Raw genomic sequence first — 14,763 nt, 5'->3', positions numbered from 1 at the left:
TCATTGAAGAAATTCCTATGACTAAACACAAGATGAATCAAAACAAATGGACAGTGGCTCAGTGTTTTACCTAAATAACAGAGATGTTGTAGTTATTTTTTCTGGTTTGGCTTCACTCACCTTGTGTCACTTCAGTTTTTGCTTTAATTGTGTCTTTGATTACATCTTCTCCTACTTCCTCATTGCCTATCCGCTCTTCTTCCTCTGCTGTGTCGCTTTCTTCTTCAGGCCTTTTTGTTGGCAGGTTTCTCTGTTTGGATGCAGGCTGGTTCTCCTCAGCTTCAGCCTCTTCTAGCTTCCGTTTCTTTACAATTGGACAGCCCAGAACACTGGATGGAGGGAAATGTGTTCACACATGTTTCACACTCCAGTTGTTAGACATACACAGATATGTCACTAACCCAAGTTCTCTAAAGATAAGTTACCGTTACTAATATCTAAAGGTGCGGAAACACAAAGAATGACAAATGTGAACAGTGACTCGTTTTCCTGGTGCAGTGGGTGGAGCTGGACAATTATTTTACACAACAATTTAATATCTGAGACAAAAAAGCCACTTATATGAATGTATACGGAAACCCCGGACAAACTTTGTCCACAGTTCACTGTTAGTTTTATCAGGCTAATGTAGCAGCTGGGTAGCTCTGTTGGTAAGGTGAAAGGCTACCATGCAGGAATCCAGGGTTCCATTCCCAGAGGGGAATGAACAGTGGTACTGGGGGCAATTACCATATCAATTGTGAGCAATTAACATCACCCAGTGAGGACCCTTAGGCAAGACCCTTAACACTACTGCCTCCCAAGTGCAGATAACTCCCTCAGGGGATGGGTCAAATGCAGAGAAGAATTTCCCCATTGTGAAATAAATAATCTATTAATATTAAAAACTTTGGGCCACAGAGAAACAAATAGTTTTCATTTTATTATTACATTTTGCCCCCCCCCCCCCCCCCCAAAATAGCGAAATATGAGTAAAAAGTGACAAAAAAAATATTACTTGTAGAAATGTGCACTAAACCTGTGTTTTTCAACCAGTGTGCCACTGCACACTAGTGTGCCGTGGGAAATTGCCCTCATTAACTGATCTAAAAACATTTCCCATCTCCAGGATATCAGTTCTGTGTTCATCCAAACAGGCCCTGATAAAACACTGAGTAGTTAGGAATATAAAAGATCATAAAAAAAACTTTTTTCTTTGTGTTTATTTGATTCTATTAAAGACATTTTGATAAGAATGACGGTACCGCGATTTAGCTGCAGTATTAACTGTTTTAGGGAAAGTCCCGCCCCTTTAACTGTCTCCGCCAATCATTCTTGGAGGCTTAATCACACGTCATCAGTCTGACCAATTAGAAGTGATTAAAGTCTTCACTTCCTTGTTCAGATTCTGCTCATAAAGTCTCTCAGTTCCAACAAAAATACCAGCTAAAGCTCGTCTTCAGTGGTGTAGCTTTCCACAGAATCCGGTGTCAGACCGTGGAACAAGTGGACAAAACCATGAAGCTCAGAGACGCTAGTCTGTTAGTGTTCGGCGGCTGTTTGCACTACATCTCCCATGATGCATTGGGTTAAAGTGATAGCGTCTCGGTGCACAAGGAGTCTCTCCTATTAAAGTCTTGAAACAACGAACACACATCAAACAGTTCTTAAATCTTCTAACTTAACTTTTATTACATCTTTTAGAAAAACAGCTGCAACTTCCAGCTTTTTCTGCCACAATTATCACAAAAATACATGTGAGATTGCGGAGGGGCTGTAAATCAAAATAGACTATGAGTTTCTCCTTTTTTTCTTTTTTTTTTGGATGCTGGTGTGCCGCGGGATTTTTGTCAAGGTTAAAATGAGCCATGCCTCAAAAAAGGTTGAAAAACACTGCACCAAACAATGTGTTAGTACTGTAGCAAGTAAGGGTTAATGGCCGACTAAGTGTGCGTTATTACTTTTTAACGCACGCCGTGGAAGCCTGAACCGTCTGACGCGAGAAGTGCGTTAAAAAGTAATAACGCACACTTCGTCGGCCATTACCCCGCTTATACCATGGTCACTTACAAAAGCAATACATATTAACCAGTTTGCAGTCCTTAATTCTTGTTTTTTTTTATTCCGATTTGGATCGCTTATCTCACAAAAAGCATCGCGCCTACATCACGTGACAAATAGTCCGCGTCCATCGCACCACCGCTGCAGTCAAGATTCGCCGATATATATATGCTGATCTTTTCGATGGGTTGAATAAAGCATCAGTTCAGAGAGAAAGTTCCCCTCTTATGAAGCAAAATGATGAAGCACAAGGTTATTTTAAAGAAGCAGGCGCAGTGATACAAAACATTTAAGCTAGGACACCGGAACTTCTTTTTTCACTGTGCGGTTATCAGGTTTTAATGCATACCCAGCAGCCAATCAGAATCGAGCATTCACCCGGACCATGGTATAAATTCTATTAACCTCATACATAACAGGTTCATCCGTTAATCACTACAACTGTGAAAACCTAGAAGATGGAGAGGCGTCTTTTCAGAATGATGGCCCTGGTTTATGGAACAGTCTGCCGGAGGACCTGAGGGCCGCAGAGCACAGATGCTTGTAAGAAAAGGCTTAAGACCTTTTAGCTCATTTTATTATTTCTGTTTATTTTGGATCTATTCATTTTATCATATTTTAGGATTTTACACTGGACTATTAATAATTCATTTGAATTCTCTTTATGGTCATGTTTTATTATTTTATTGCTTTTATCAAATGTTTACTCTGTATTTTCCCTTTTATGTTCATTTTTGGTTCCAGCGCTTCCTCAGTTGGATCCTCTACCTGGGACAGAGGATCTCTGGGAACCTAGTGAACCTGATGGGAACCTGGATTGCCGGATTTTCTGTGGTGAGGCTGTTCGCCGCACCTGGCTGGCTATGCAGCCGCTCCCAGAAGAAGAAGTCACACCCATGAGCGTTTCAGCTTTTTCTGTGCTCTATTCTAATGTTTGTCTCCATTGGTTGGGGGGGCGAAGGGGATGTGGGTCCGGGGGAAGGGCGGAGGGGGGGGGCACAATTTATATATATATATGTTTTTATATTATTTGTTGGCTTTTGGTATAAAGCAATTTGTGTTTCATATGAAAAGTGCTATGAAAGAAAAGTTGGATTGGATTGGATAATAGTGACAAGCGTGTCAAAACATTTGACTGCATTTGTTGATCCACAGGAAGGTTTATAAGTGTGACCTACCTTCTGTGTCTGGAGTATCTGCCACTGACATGCCCTTTGCCATCACATCCTGGGGTGGGACAGGTGCTGCAGGATCACAAACATTAATAGCCACATGTTGCTGACACTAATTTTCTGCAAAAAAAAGTGTTACAGCAGGGCAAAAGGGTGATATTTGTAACAAACCCATTCTGTTGTCCCATTAAAAAAGCGGAGATGTCTAAAGAATCCAGGAAATCAATTTATTTTTAGTTTTTAAAGAGCTCATGTTGCAGAAAAATGATTTGGCACCCACAAGCAATGATTCACCTGAATACTTTGTAATGTAACCCAGGTTTCAATAACAGAGGTCAAAACTTTCCAGTTGGTCTTCACCAGTTTTGGACAGTAGCTGCTAATTTGGTCCATTCTTCCATATAGATCTTCTCTAGAGCTGTGATGTTTTCTGCTGGAAAACACAGGCTTTCATCTTTCTCATTAGATTGGATAGAGGTCCAGAGACTGGCTAGAACCTTGAAGCGCTTCTAATGTTGCTACTCCTTTGGTGCCTTTACAATGTGCTTGTTATCATTGTCATGCTGGAACATCAAGGCATGTTTCATCCTCAGTGCTCTCACTGATGGATGGAAGGAGGTTTTTGACCAGAATCTCTCCAGATATGTCCCCATTAACCAGCTCTGTGCCCTTGTGGTAGAGTGTCCACCTGGAAGGTTGTGAGTTCAAATCCAGGTCGTGTCATACCAAAGACTTTAAAAAAAATGGGACCCAATGCCTCCCTGCTGGAACTCAGCATTATTGTCTTTCCAGTCCCAGCTCTCATCAGGTCACTGACCAGTTTTCCAGTGTACTGCCAGGCTGTTTCCTCACCGTTCTTCAGATCAATTGCTCTCCACCAGGTGAGATGGAGCCCCAGATGGAGGGAGATGGAGGTAAACAATCTTTTCCCTGGTTTTCTTTGACAGCTCTTTGGTCATGGTGGGAAGGTTGCAGTGTGACCGTTTAAGGGTGTGGACAGGTGTCTGTACAGCTAACCAATTTAACACTAGAACGCCCAGGATTTTTCACTCCCCCTGCAGCGTCCAGAGCACAGCCAAATGGCTGGGTGGCTCGAAATGACTAATTCAACAGCCTTCAATTAGCCACTTTTCATTTGTAAATGCAGCACCAACTACCTGATCATCTGGATGAAGACATGTCCTAGCTAACCACATTCTTTACTCAGATCAGGGTGGGGGAGGTTTTTCTCCTTCAAAAGAGCCTCCAAGCTCTGACAAACTTTGACTCCCAGTTTGTCAACTGAAAAACCAAGATGCCTTATTTTTACTGCCCTGAGCAGACATTGAAAATGATCCTGGAGCAATTCAACCCATTTGACTCTGAAGGAGAAGAGATAGTCCTTTAGCTGGACTCAGGCTGATATTTCTTTTGATAAGATTTCATGAACATCTTGTTCTCATTTGCTGATTCTAGCAGTTGTCTATCCCTTTATTTTCTGTGCCTGCTCATCTTGGTCAGGATCACAGGGGTCTGCTGGAGCACATCCCAGCTAGTCACAAGCAACTGGGGAGGGGTACACCCTGGATGGGTCACCAGTCCATTGCAGGGCCACATAGATAAATAACCATGCACACTCACATACACACCTATGAGAAATTTAGTCATTTAATTTAACCACATGTTTCTTGGACTGGGGAGGCAAAGGAGGCCTATTTGACATGTTTTGGAATTTATAGTTTCAACTAGAATTCAACAAAAAACAAAAAAAATTAAAATAAACAAGTGAAACAACATATATCTTTACATTGCTGAAGGTTTTCATTGCTCAGATCTCAGAAATCAGATCACAGATGAGGAGATTTCATTGCCATCAGAAAAGAGAGGACGACAGAGAGGAGACACACTGTGCCAACAGAAAAAGCAAAAGATGGCACGATGTGGCATTCAGAAAAGGTTGGGAGGCCTCTCCATCACAGCCCAATTGAATGTTACACTGCTGAGGAAGAGCCAACTGCTTTGGTCAGAAGTACGGTGTCGACTCGCTTACAGAGTTTCCTGTTTCCTCACTCTGAACATGCTTCAGACTATTCGGGACTGTGTTGTTCAGCATGAACGTCAGACAGAAGATGACAGCTGGTTCATGGCCCTCCCTGAACTAATGGGGTTCATTGCCATCCTACTTGTGAGGAGGGGATAAAACTTCCATCCATGCAAAACGCAAGATGCAAGATGGTTGGTGAAAATGGGAAATCCACTGATCTAAAAAAACTATGGTCAGAAACCACTTCAAAGATATCATGCTGCATTTACACTTTGATGTCAAGGGCACGCGCATGGAACAAGTTGGGACTGACAGGTTTCCTGCAATCTCCAATGTTTGTGGGTTTGTTGTAGCCAACTGCATCAAACTTTCAACCCAAGAGAAATTCACTGGGAGCTTCCAGAATCAGTAAAAACCCTTGCACAGGTACATGCGGGAGCTGAGAAGGCGAAAAAGGAATACCGTGTTTGGTGACAAGCTCCCATACCTGGCAAAGGGAAACGGGCAATATGCCAGGTGAATAGTCAGTACAAGAACAATAATGACAGAGTGTGCTTTGTTGATTGCTACAAGTATACCATGTGGCAAATGCAGAAAGGAGATTTTGGGGCAGTACCAAGTATGCGCAGACAAGTAGTGGGTTGAAGATATGACTTTGACCACATGATTTCTTTGCTTGAACATTTCAGTATTATGTCGGTAAAGAGGTGTCTCTTGTGCATGAACAATAAATCTCAGCCAAAAAAGAAAAACCAAACTGTGGTGACCTCTTACTAGAAGTGACAGAGGTGAGGGGAAATAGTGAAAACTTGCGCAGCCACTTGGCTTGTGCTTTTTGCATGCCAAAAGAACAACCTAATGGCTGTGCTGTTCATGTGCAAAATATGTTGAAGGCTGCTCTTTGGGCATGTAAATTTGAATTAATCCAGCCACTTGGCTGTCCCTTGGACATTGTAGGTAGAAAAGCCAAATGGCTGCCCTACGGACGTTCTAGTGTTAAACAGGTGACATTAATACAGAATGTTTGTTTGTTTGTAGGAGATACATTCTTATTTTCTGCTACGTTACAAGGTACAGCTAGATATTTTAACAATCAAACAATAAGACTTCCTGGATTCTTTTGTCACATTCTGTCTCTCACAGTCGAAATGTTTCCATGATGAAAATTAAAGACCAAACTCATCTCTTAAGTGGGAATATTCGCAGAATCTGTGACAGACAAAAACTTTTTTTGCCCTACTGAATCTTGAAGCAGAAAAGGACATTACCTTAGCTCCAATTTCATCTCTTGTTTTTCTGGTTCTGTTGACCCTGTGAGAGAGAAAAAACTGTCAATATACAGAACTTTATATCTATGCTCTGAAGTTATACAATTGCCAATGCAGACTACAGCTCTTTAAAAATACAGAGTCACAGTGATAAAGTCATTTGGCAAAAATATCTAGTATTAGATTTTTAAACAAACAAAGTTTCTGTAGTTACTACAAATGTGTACAAACTGGTGGAACCGTGCTGTTAATGAAAGCACATCTAGTAATGATCAGAAAGTAATTTGAATCTTAAAATAGGAAATTACTAAAAAAATCAATTAATCACGATCAGGAGTCAATGCAAAAGTCACAATTTTGAGTAAGTTTGAGATTTTGTTACACTTTCCTATGAAATATGTTAACCAGAGCTGAGCAGCAATGGGTTACTGGCAGTAATTTATAGTTTACTTGTTTAATGTTTGCCAGCTTCTTTATTTTATATAATTCCGGTTCTTTTCTAATATATTATTAATCAGCTTAATCAGCTTAGATCAATATCTTATTTTCTTTCATCTGTATTTTGTGTTCCCTGCTTCATTCAGTATCTATGACCTCCTATTGCGGCACCTTTAGATTGTTTGTCCTTGCTTTATGTGTCTTCTACTCTAGCTTTGTTTTTTGAATTCAGGTAATCAGGCTGCCAACCCTAACCTTGTTCTGTTGTGAGCACTCTTTTAAAACTTTAAGACTCCTCTAAAATCTCACCTAATTTAAATCAACATGTGTTTTTTAAATGTAGGTTTAGCTCAAGTGTTCAGGTATACATTGTCTATTTCCTCCAGTCGAAACAAGTCAGGCCATAAACCTGCATGTCTGGGCTATTTTTAGTCTGGACTTTTGAGAATGACTTAAAACCTGTAGTGTGTCCAGCAGTAGTCAGGAACCATGAACTGGTTTTCATGTTTTCTTTAAATGCACCATAGAGAGCTGCCATCGTTCTGTTTTGTTTTGTTTTTCAGTGCTGCATCTGAGCGTTCACGGATGATTTACAGAGGAGAAGAGACCTTCACTTTGGCAGTTTTCATGAGGTTGAAATCACAACATTAAACAACATGCAACCAAATTTGGGAAAAAAAGAAAAGAAAAGTAAAGTAAAATGAAAAAGGACTGCGACAGACTGGCAACCTGTCCAGGCTGTACCCCGCCTTTGCCCAAGAGTAGCCGGTACAGGCTCCGGCAACCCGGTGACCCCAAAAAGGATAAAAAGCGGGTTTAGAAAAAGATTAATGGAACTGCATTTATCACTGGCCCTCCTGGAACTAATTACCAACCTCTATTTCCACTCTGATTTTTCCTTAATTGCCCCTGATCTTTTTCGGGGTGTTTCTTCTTGCTCACTTTCCTGCCTCCTATTGCCGTCCTAACCATCCTCCTTTTTTTTCATATTTCATGGCGCTTCCAATACGTAGGACTCTTACGCTAAACGTGATTCGAGCGTAAAGTCGGCATTGGATGCCTCTCCTTTTACTTTTATCACGTTTGCTGCTCGACGTGTGTCCAAAAATGTGTTCATGAACTTGACGCTCCAGACACGTGTGGGAGGAGCTACTCCCTAAAGTTTCTGGCCTCATGGCCACATGGAAGCATTGTCTGTATATCTCATTTAAGTTAAAATAAGAAATAATCTTATTTTATCTTAAAATAAGATAAGGCAATAAGAAAGTATGAGAGCATTAAAGGAGTTAAAACAAAACATACTCATTATAAAATAAGTCTTTCTGCAGATGACATGTTACTTTTTTCCTTAAATACACAATCTTCTATTTGTAAAACTATGACAATTGTCAATGAATTATTCTCTATCTTAGACAATTCAATTAACTGAAACAGGTTTGTTTTACTATCACTGAAGACTAATAATGAACAAACACTTCCTATACCAGTTAAATCAAGCAGTGTGAAGTATCTTGACATCATTTTCTCCCCTAGATTATCAGAGCAAATTTAGCTAAGCTACACTCCATCACTAAAAACCACAAAGGAGGATCTAACCTGTTGGGTAAAGTAGCTGCAAGAAAATGAAAGTTCTGCCTAATTGATGTTTGAATGGTTAAAAATCAAGAAGCATGCAGAAGATAAACGTGGGCCAAAACAGAAGAGAAGAATAAGAATCCAGAACTCGATGGAGTGAATTTCTAGTGGAAATCTGCTTGATTCTGTTATTAATGAAAGCTGTTGTAGCTAATGCTGAACTATCAATCTGTTGGCAAAAACTCCAAATGCTGACAGAATCCCAAGAAAAAGAAAAAGATGATTAGCAATTGAATTGGTTAGTTCAAAAGGGGCCCAAGTCGACAATTTTTCAAAATAAAGATATTATATGTTCTATGGTCTTCAAAGGAAAAGCTATCTGATTATGTGCAAAAAACTCCTAAGTCCGTTGTAATGTATTGACTATGCTTGACATTAAAATGCATTAAGTGCAAATTCCTGGACTCTGGCCTCTCTTGCATGGGTTTTGCTTAATCCCATAGATGGCAGCACTAGTTATCCAATATGGCAGCACCCCTGTTTAATTCAATAAGGGCCCAAGTCCAGACACTTTAGTTTGCTAGTCCTCTGAAATGATAAAAGTGAGGTGTTTCATATTATAGCATTTGTAAGCTATGAACTGGTGCTAAATCTGGGTAAAGTATTAATCATTTGGTGTAGCCTCCCTTTAAGCTATGCAATTATAATCATTTTCCTAGAAAAACAAACCTCTTGGACTTGGGCCCCTTTTGAACTAACCGATTCAATTGTCATCCCAATATCTTAAACATATTATAAGGCTAATAACAAATTAGATTAGAAAAATAGGAAACATTTTTGAAATTGGCTCTACAAGCTGATTAAAAATGTTGGAGATCACACATGTGTTCAAGATTGTGTGTCTGTGTCTGTGTGGGTTTCTGTGCATGAGTGGGAAAGCACAATAATAGAATGATGACAATGTACCGGTACTCTTTTAGGGTCACATATGCCAATCTTTGACAGGGCAAAACTTGACAAAGTCTGTTATTGTCTATGCAGGACACAAACCTTTTCGCATTAGGTTATTGAATTTCAGCTGTGTATTACATCTGCATCCATCTTCATGTCTTACACTTACCTTTGATGCCTTTGGAGCGGGTTCTTGTTCGAACCTCAGTCGTCTCTTGACTCATCTGGATATGGACAGAATACCATGTGAGAAGCTGCAGCAAGGACAAAGAAACACACAAACACAAAGGACATTAACTTTTGTAACTACCTCCTGGTCCATCTAAGCAACACAAAGCTACATTGTTCTGCTCTGTGATCCCACAACAACAACATGAGCTCAATGAATTGCTGTCCCTTACATTGAAAAGTAGGAATTCAAGCACAACAAATAAACCAATGAGCTCGACTGAAGCTTTTTTTTTCTTTTTCTTTCCTGGTCTGAAAGAGCACTACCTGGAAGCAAATATCCATTTGTTCACATTATAGAATTGGCCAAATTAACCTAGAATATGAAAAAAGGAATTTTTCTGTAAATATGAAACCTTGAATTTTTTTTTAACTTGTCCTTGTTCTTGTTGGCTGCACGGTGGCGCAGTGGTTAGCGCTCTTGCCTCACAGCAAGAAGGCCTCCGGTTCAAGTCCCGGCTGGGGGACATGAAAAAACCTACATCAACAGGGGACCTATCTGTGTGGAGTTTGCATGTTCTCCCCGTGCATCCGTGGGTTCTCTCCGGGGTCTCCGGCTTCCTCCCACTGTCCAAAAACATGCTTTATAGGTTAACTGGCAACTCTAAAGTGTCCCTAGGTGTGAGAGTGAATGGGTGTGTGTTTGTGGACATTCTACCCTGCAACAGACTGGCGACCTGTCCAGGTTGTCCCCTGCCTTTGCCCACAAGTGGCCGGGATAGGCTCCGGCAGCCCCGTGACCCCGAAAGGGATAAACGGTCAAGAAAATGAATGAAAAAAAATTGTCCTGTCCAACAGCGGAGCAAACAGATCAGAATTGAAGGCCTCTTGAGTTGGACATATTTTACTGTTTCAATAGTGGGTTATGGATCATCTGACACATAAGGTGCACAATTGAATCGGTTAGTTCAAAAGGGGCCCAAGTCCACAATTTTTCAAAATAGACATATTATATGTTCTATGGTCTTCTAGGGAAAAGCTATCTGATTATGTGCAAAAACATCCCAAGTCCGTTGTAATGTATTGACTATGCTTGAGACCCCTGTTTAATTCAAGAAGGGCCCAAGTCCAGAGACTTTAGTTTGCTAGTCCTCTGAAATGATAAAAGTGAGGTGCTTCATATAATAGCATTTGTAAGCTATGAACTGGTGCTAAATCTGAGTAAAGTATTAATCATTTGGTGTAGCCTCCCTTTAAGCTATGCATTTATAATCATTTTCATAGAAAAACAAACCTCTTGGACTTGGGCCCCTTTTGAACTAACCGATTCAATTGTATAAACCCCTTTTGTATTTGAGGCTAAACTTTATTTATATTAATTATGTTTGTATACATTTCTTGTTGGACCAAGAAGAAAAAAGAAGAGAGAAGGACAGAGAGGGATGTTAGAGAGGGTAAAAAAAGAAAATGTAACAAGCAAAAGGAGAGGTTAAAGAAGTTGGAAGAGTAGAAAACAAGTTGCTACAGTCAGGTGTAGTTGTGGATCCAAAAAAGCCAGATCTGTCCCCAGACACACTCAAATGTTACAAAAATACCTACAAGCAAAGCGCCGTACACAAACATGTCAACATGTACATAACACAACTACAGCTCTCATACTTATGCATACAAACCAACACATGTCAAGTATACATGATTCCATCATGCATACCTGTGCTGAAGTGAGTGTCTGTGTTCTACTACGGAACACTCATAATTTATGGAAATGTATAATTATTCTGAAAAACACTTGTCCATCCATCCATCCATCCTTCTTCCTCCGCTTATCCAGGACCGGGTCGCGGGGGGCAGCAGTCTAAGGATAGATGCCCAGACTTCCCTCACCCCAGCCACTTCCTCCAGCTCCTCTGGGGGGACCCTGAGGCGTTCCCAGGCCAGCCGAGAGATGTAGTCTCTCCAGTGTGTCCTGGGTCTTCCCCGGGGCCTCCGCCCAGTGGGACATGCCCGGAACACCTCTCCAGGGAGGCGTCCAGGTAATAAAGGTTGAATTTTTGTTCAGTTTTTTTTATTCTAGGTAAATTTTCTGTATGCTTTGGCAGTTGCTACAGGCAGGTAGCTGCTTTATCTATATTTTTTAAGCTCTTGTATTTAACAATATCATTAGGACAATGTTATTATTGACGTATTTTAGCACTGTGGAGTTTAAGAGCTTGTTTATTCCAGGGGTAAAAGACTAGCAATGACATGAGCTTTGCCTTCATGGCAAAATAACATATGGTTTTATATTTGAACTGAATTTTTAAAAAGTTGGGTTACCTAGTAAAAGAAAGAACAATCACAATTCTAATACACTTTACGACATGATGACTGACTGTAAAAAAAGTTCCCTTGATTTTTATGAATAAAAGATTCTAACTTAATTGTGTAAGGTCCTTCTCTGATCATCTTCTGATCTGTTGTAAAAGTGTTTCCAGTGGTCCTGTAATCATGATTGTGCTGTTTTTTTGTTTTGTTTTTTTTGCCAAAATCATGAAAACCTGTGTCGACAGTTTCTGCAGAGCGGCAGTTATAAATTAGAAATCCACCTCAAAGTTGCAGACGAGACTATGCTCATTTCCCATCATCCATCTGTTTACACTGTCTTCCACTATAGCTTACAACCCCTCACACCCCCAACCTAACATTATGGAAGCAGGAGAGCTGCTTCCATCATCAAGGACCCCACCCACCGACAACCAGGTCTGTTCTCGGTCCTCCCCTCGGGACGGAGGTACAGGAGTGTGGAGTGCAGGACCACCAGACTCAGGAACTCTTTCTTTCCCTCTGCCATCAGACTCCTTAACAGCTGACAGGAGTCTGGAACAACAACAGCACCTCACACATCCTCATTGTTCATTATTGTTTATTATTACTGTTCTTGCACATTTAGAATTTGCACAACATCTTTTTTTTTCCATAGTTATATTTTTATTTATGTTACGTGTGAATGTTCAGTTTCCTGTATATATCCTACTCCTGTCTTTATTTTATTTAACTTAACCTCGGCTTTCGAAGCAGACAACAAAGTAAAAATTTCATTGTGCAGGGAAACCCGTTTCTTACTGTGCACATGACAATAAACCCTTTGAATCTTGAATCTATAGGTGCAACAAAAATAGTGATCAATATCAGATCTGTCCAGCGGTACAGTTTCGATCCAGATTCCAGTTCATATTAGGAAAACAAAGACGTTCATGGATCTATTTGTCTGCAGGTGGATGATCAGAATGGAGCAGAGCTGGGAGCTTGTGGCTTCTCGCAGTAGCTTTGACATCACACCTACAAGCTTTTTCAAATTGCATTTTTTCATCTGCCCCTTATTTGACAATGAATGAAATAAATAAATAAACTCAGAAACTTAATTTTGAGCTATCGTCTATACAAATGTCCTCCAGCATTAGTGAACGCTACAAGAACATGTTAAGACCACAGCACAATCTTACTTCATACTCTGCAGAAACTATGTCCTAGAGAAAATAGCCAATTTTTACTTAAAGTTCGGTCTAAAAACAGCATCATAATTAAAAGACCCCTGGGAACACTTAGAAATTGGATCAAAAACCGATGGAAGTGTGCTTTTACCTTTTCTCGGTGCCTTAGACGGACTTCAAATGAGTTTTTTTTGTGTGTGGATCCGTTGAATTCGATATGCTTCTCGTGAATATTTGATGTCTTAAGACTGATCCGCGCTGTTTGCTTAGCGGAGTGATCATGAAAACTGAGGTGAAAACAAAAGGTTTTAGCAAAAAGCCTTTGGTTTGTTGTGTTTGATCAGCTTCGACAGTCCTGACTGCTCCCTCGCTGTCACCTACAGCCCGTCTCCCGAGCAGAACCACGAGGGTTCTGCTCGGAACACCGGGGCTGGTGCTGTAAACACAAACACCACTGACTGCGTGCACATTGGGAGACGGGCTCAGATGGAAGCTCCGGGAACACTTGGTTCCGGTTTCACAGAACCCACCCCGCTCATCGAGCTGGTGATGAAAGGCCTGGGAGAAGCTACCGCGCTCCGTCCAATAATAATCAGCTTAGGATCACAGCCACGCGCGGTTTGACGGCGCTCTTGTACGCTTCACAAAAGCGTCATGTGCTGCTCGTGGCGGAAGCTCCACGGACTTCAATGAAAGCTGAGGCTTTCTTCTTTCTGGGTCTGAGGCCTGAGCGAAGCGGCGGCGCCAGCAGGTCTTTGTCAGAAGGCGGAGAGCCGTACCTCAGTGCGCTCCCCTCCCCCTCCGCTTCCACATCCCGTCGAAACGCGCTGGCGGCCGCGCGGCCCCGTCACAGACACCGCAACACACCGCAGGAACCCGCAAGATCCACCCGCAAAGTCAGTGGAACAGCATCGCAGCCGGCTGGATGGATCCCTGAGCACCACGGACAGAGCCGAATCTTCAGCACCATGGATAGAGGATGCGCAGCCTCCTGGCGGCGCACAGGGGTACTGCACGCTAAACCGGAGGTAACTGTGTCATGGGGGCCGAGGGAGTTGCAGCACCCCCACCTGGCACGAGGAGAAAACTGCAGGGAAACATGGGATTGATTCAAGACCCACTCCGGTGAAAACTACGGTGTTTCTAACATGTTCTTGTAGCATGTTTCTCATGATGGAGGACATATATAAAGACAACTAAGATTACAATTGCCCTTGTGTCTATTTTTATATTTAAGTCGTGGTTAAATATTCAAGGACAGATGAAAAAATGCTGTTTGAAAAAGAGCATATTTGTGATGTAGGAAATATGGTGAGCTGGCCACAAGCTCCCTGTTCCACTGTTTTTGTGTCCACTTGCAGTAACTAGATCCAAGTTGGGGTTGCCAGAGTTTGGCTAGAGTTTTTATCTGTAAATTCCGTCTCAATAATCAGAAATGCACACAACCTGTTTCACAAATACACACGCTCTGATTCACAACTGTAATTTTACGCAAACGTGCAATATTCATTTGGAAATGCACACGTTGTGTTTCACACATGCACCATAAGTGTTTCTCACAAATGTGCACACTGTATTTAAAAAAAAAAAAAAAGTGGCATTTTGCATAAATAACTCATTGGTTGCGTTACCCCTAAAGTTATAACAGTTACAATACT

The 14,763-nt window shown here is 41.2% G+C and overlaps 1 protein-coding gene across 3 annotated transcripts in view; it reads right to left on the bottom strand.

The window, feature by feature from the left end:
- The window catches only part of LOC101167938 (myelin transcription factor 1), a 42,193-nt gene extending 28,073 nt beyond the window's left edge, over nucleotides 1-14,120 (bottom strand). For 2 of the 3 annotated variants that reach the window (XM_011473017.3, XM_011473019.3), the window contains exons 1-5: nucleotides 13,885-14,119; nucleotides 9,637-9,721; nucleotides 6,504-6,546; nucleotides 3,219-3,284; nucleotides 121-329 (exon numbers count right to left, since the gene is read on the bottom strand). In XM_011473017.3, the coding sequence (XP_011471319.1) occupies nucleotides 121-329; nucleotides 3,219-3,284; nucleotides 6,504-6,546; nucleotides 9,637-9,691 (373 nt within the window). In that variant the 5' untranslated portion in view covers nucleotides 9,692-9,721; nucleotides 13,885-14,119. Of the gene's footprint in view, nucleotides 1-120; nucleotides 330-3,218; nucleotides 3,285-6,503; nucleotides 6,547-9,636; nucleotides 9,722-13,884 lie in introns of all 3 variants that reach the window. The other variant, XM_011473018.3, reaches the window with a different exon arrangement.
- Nucleotides 14,121-14,763: the final 643 nt, after the last annotated feature.

Source organism: Oryzias latipes, chromosome 7 (assembly GCF_002234675.1).
Source record: "Oryzias latipes chromosome 7, ASM223467v1".
Classification (NCBI taxonomy): Eukaryota; Metazoa; Chordata; class Actinopteri; order Beloniformes; family Adrianichthyidae; genus Oryzias; species Oryzias latipes.
This window is presented reverse-complemented; position numbering and strand designations above follow the sequence as displayed.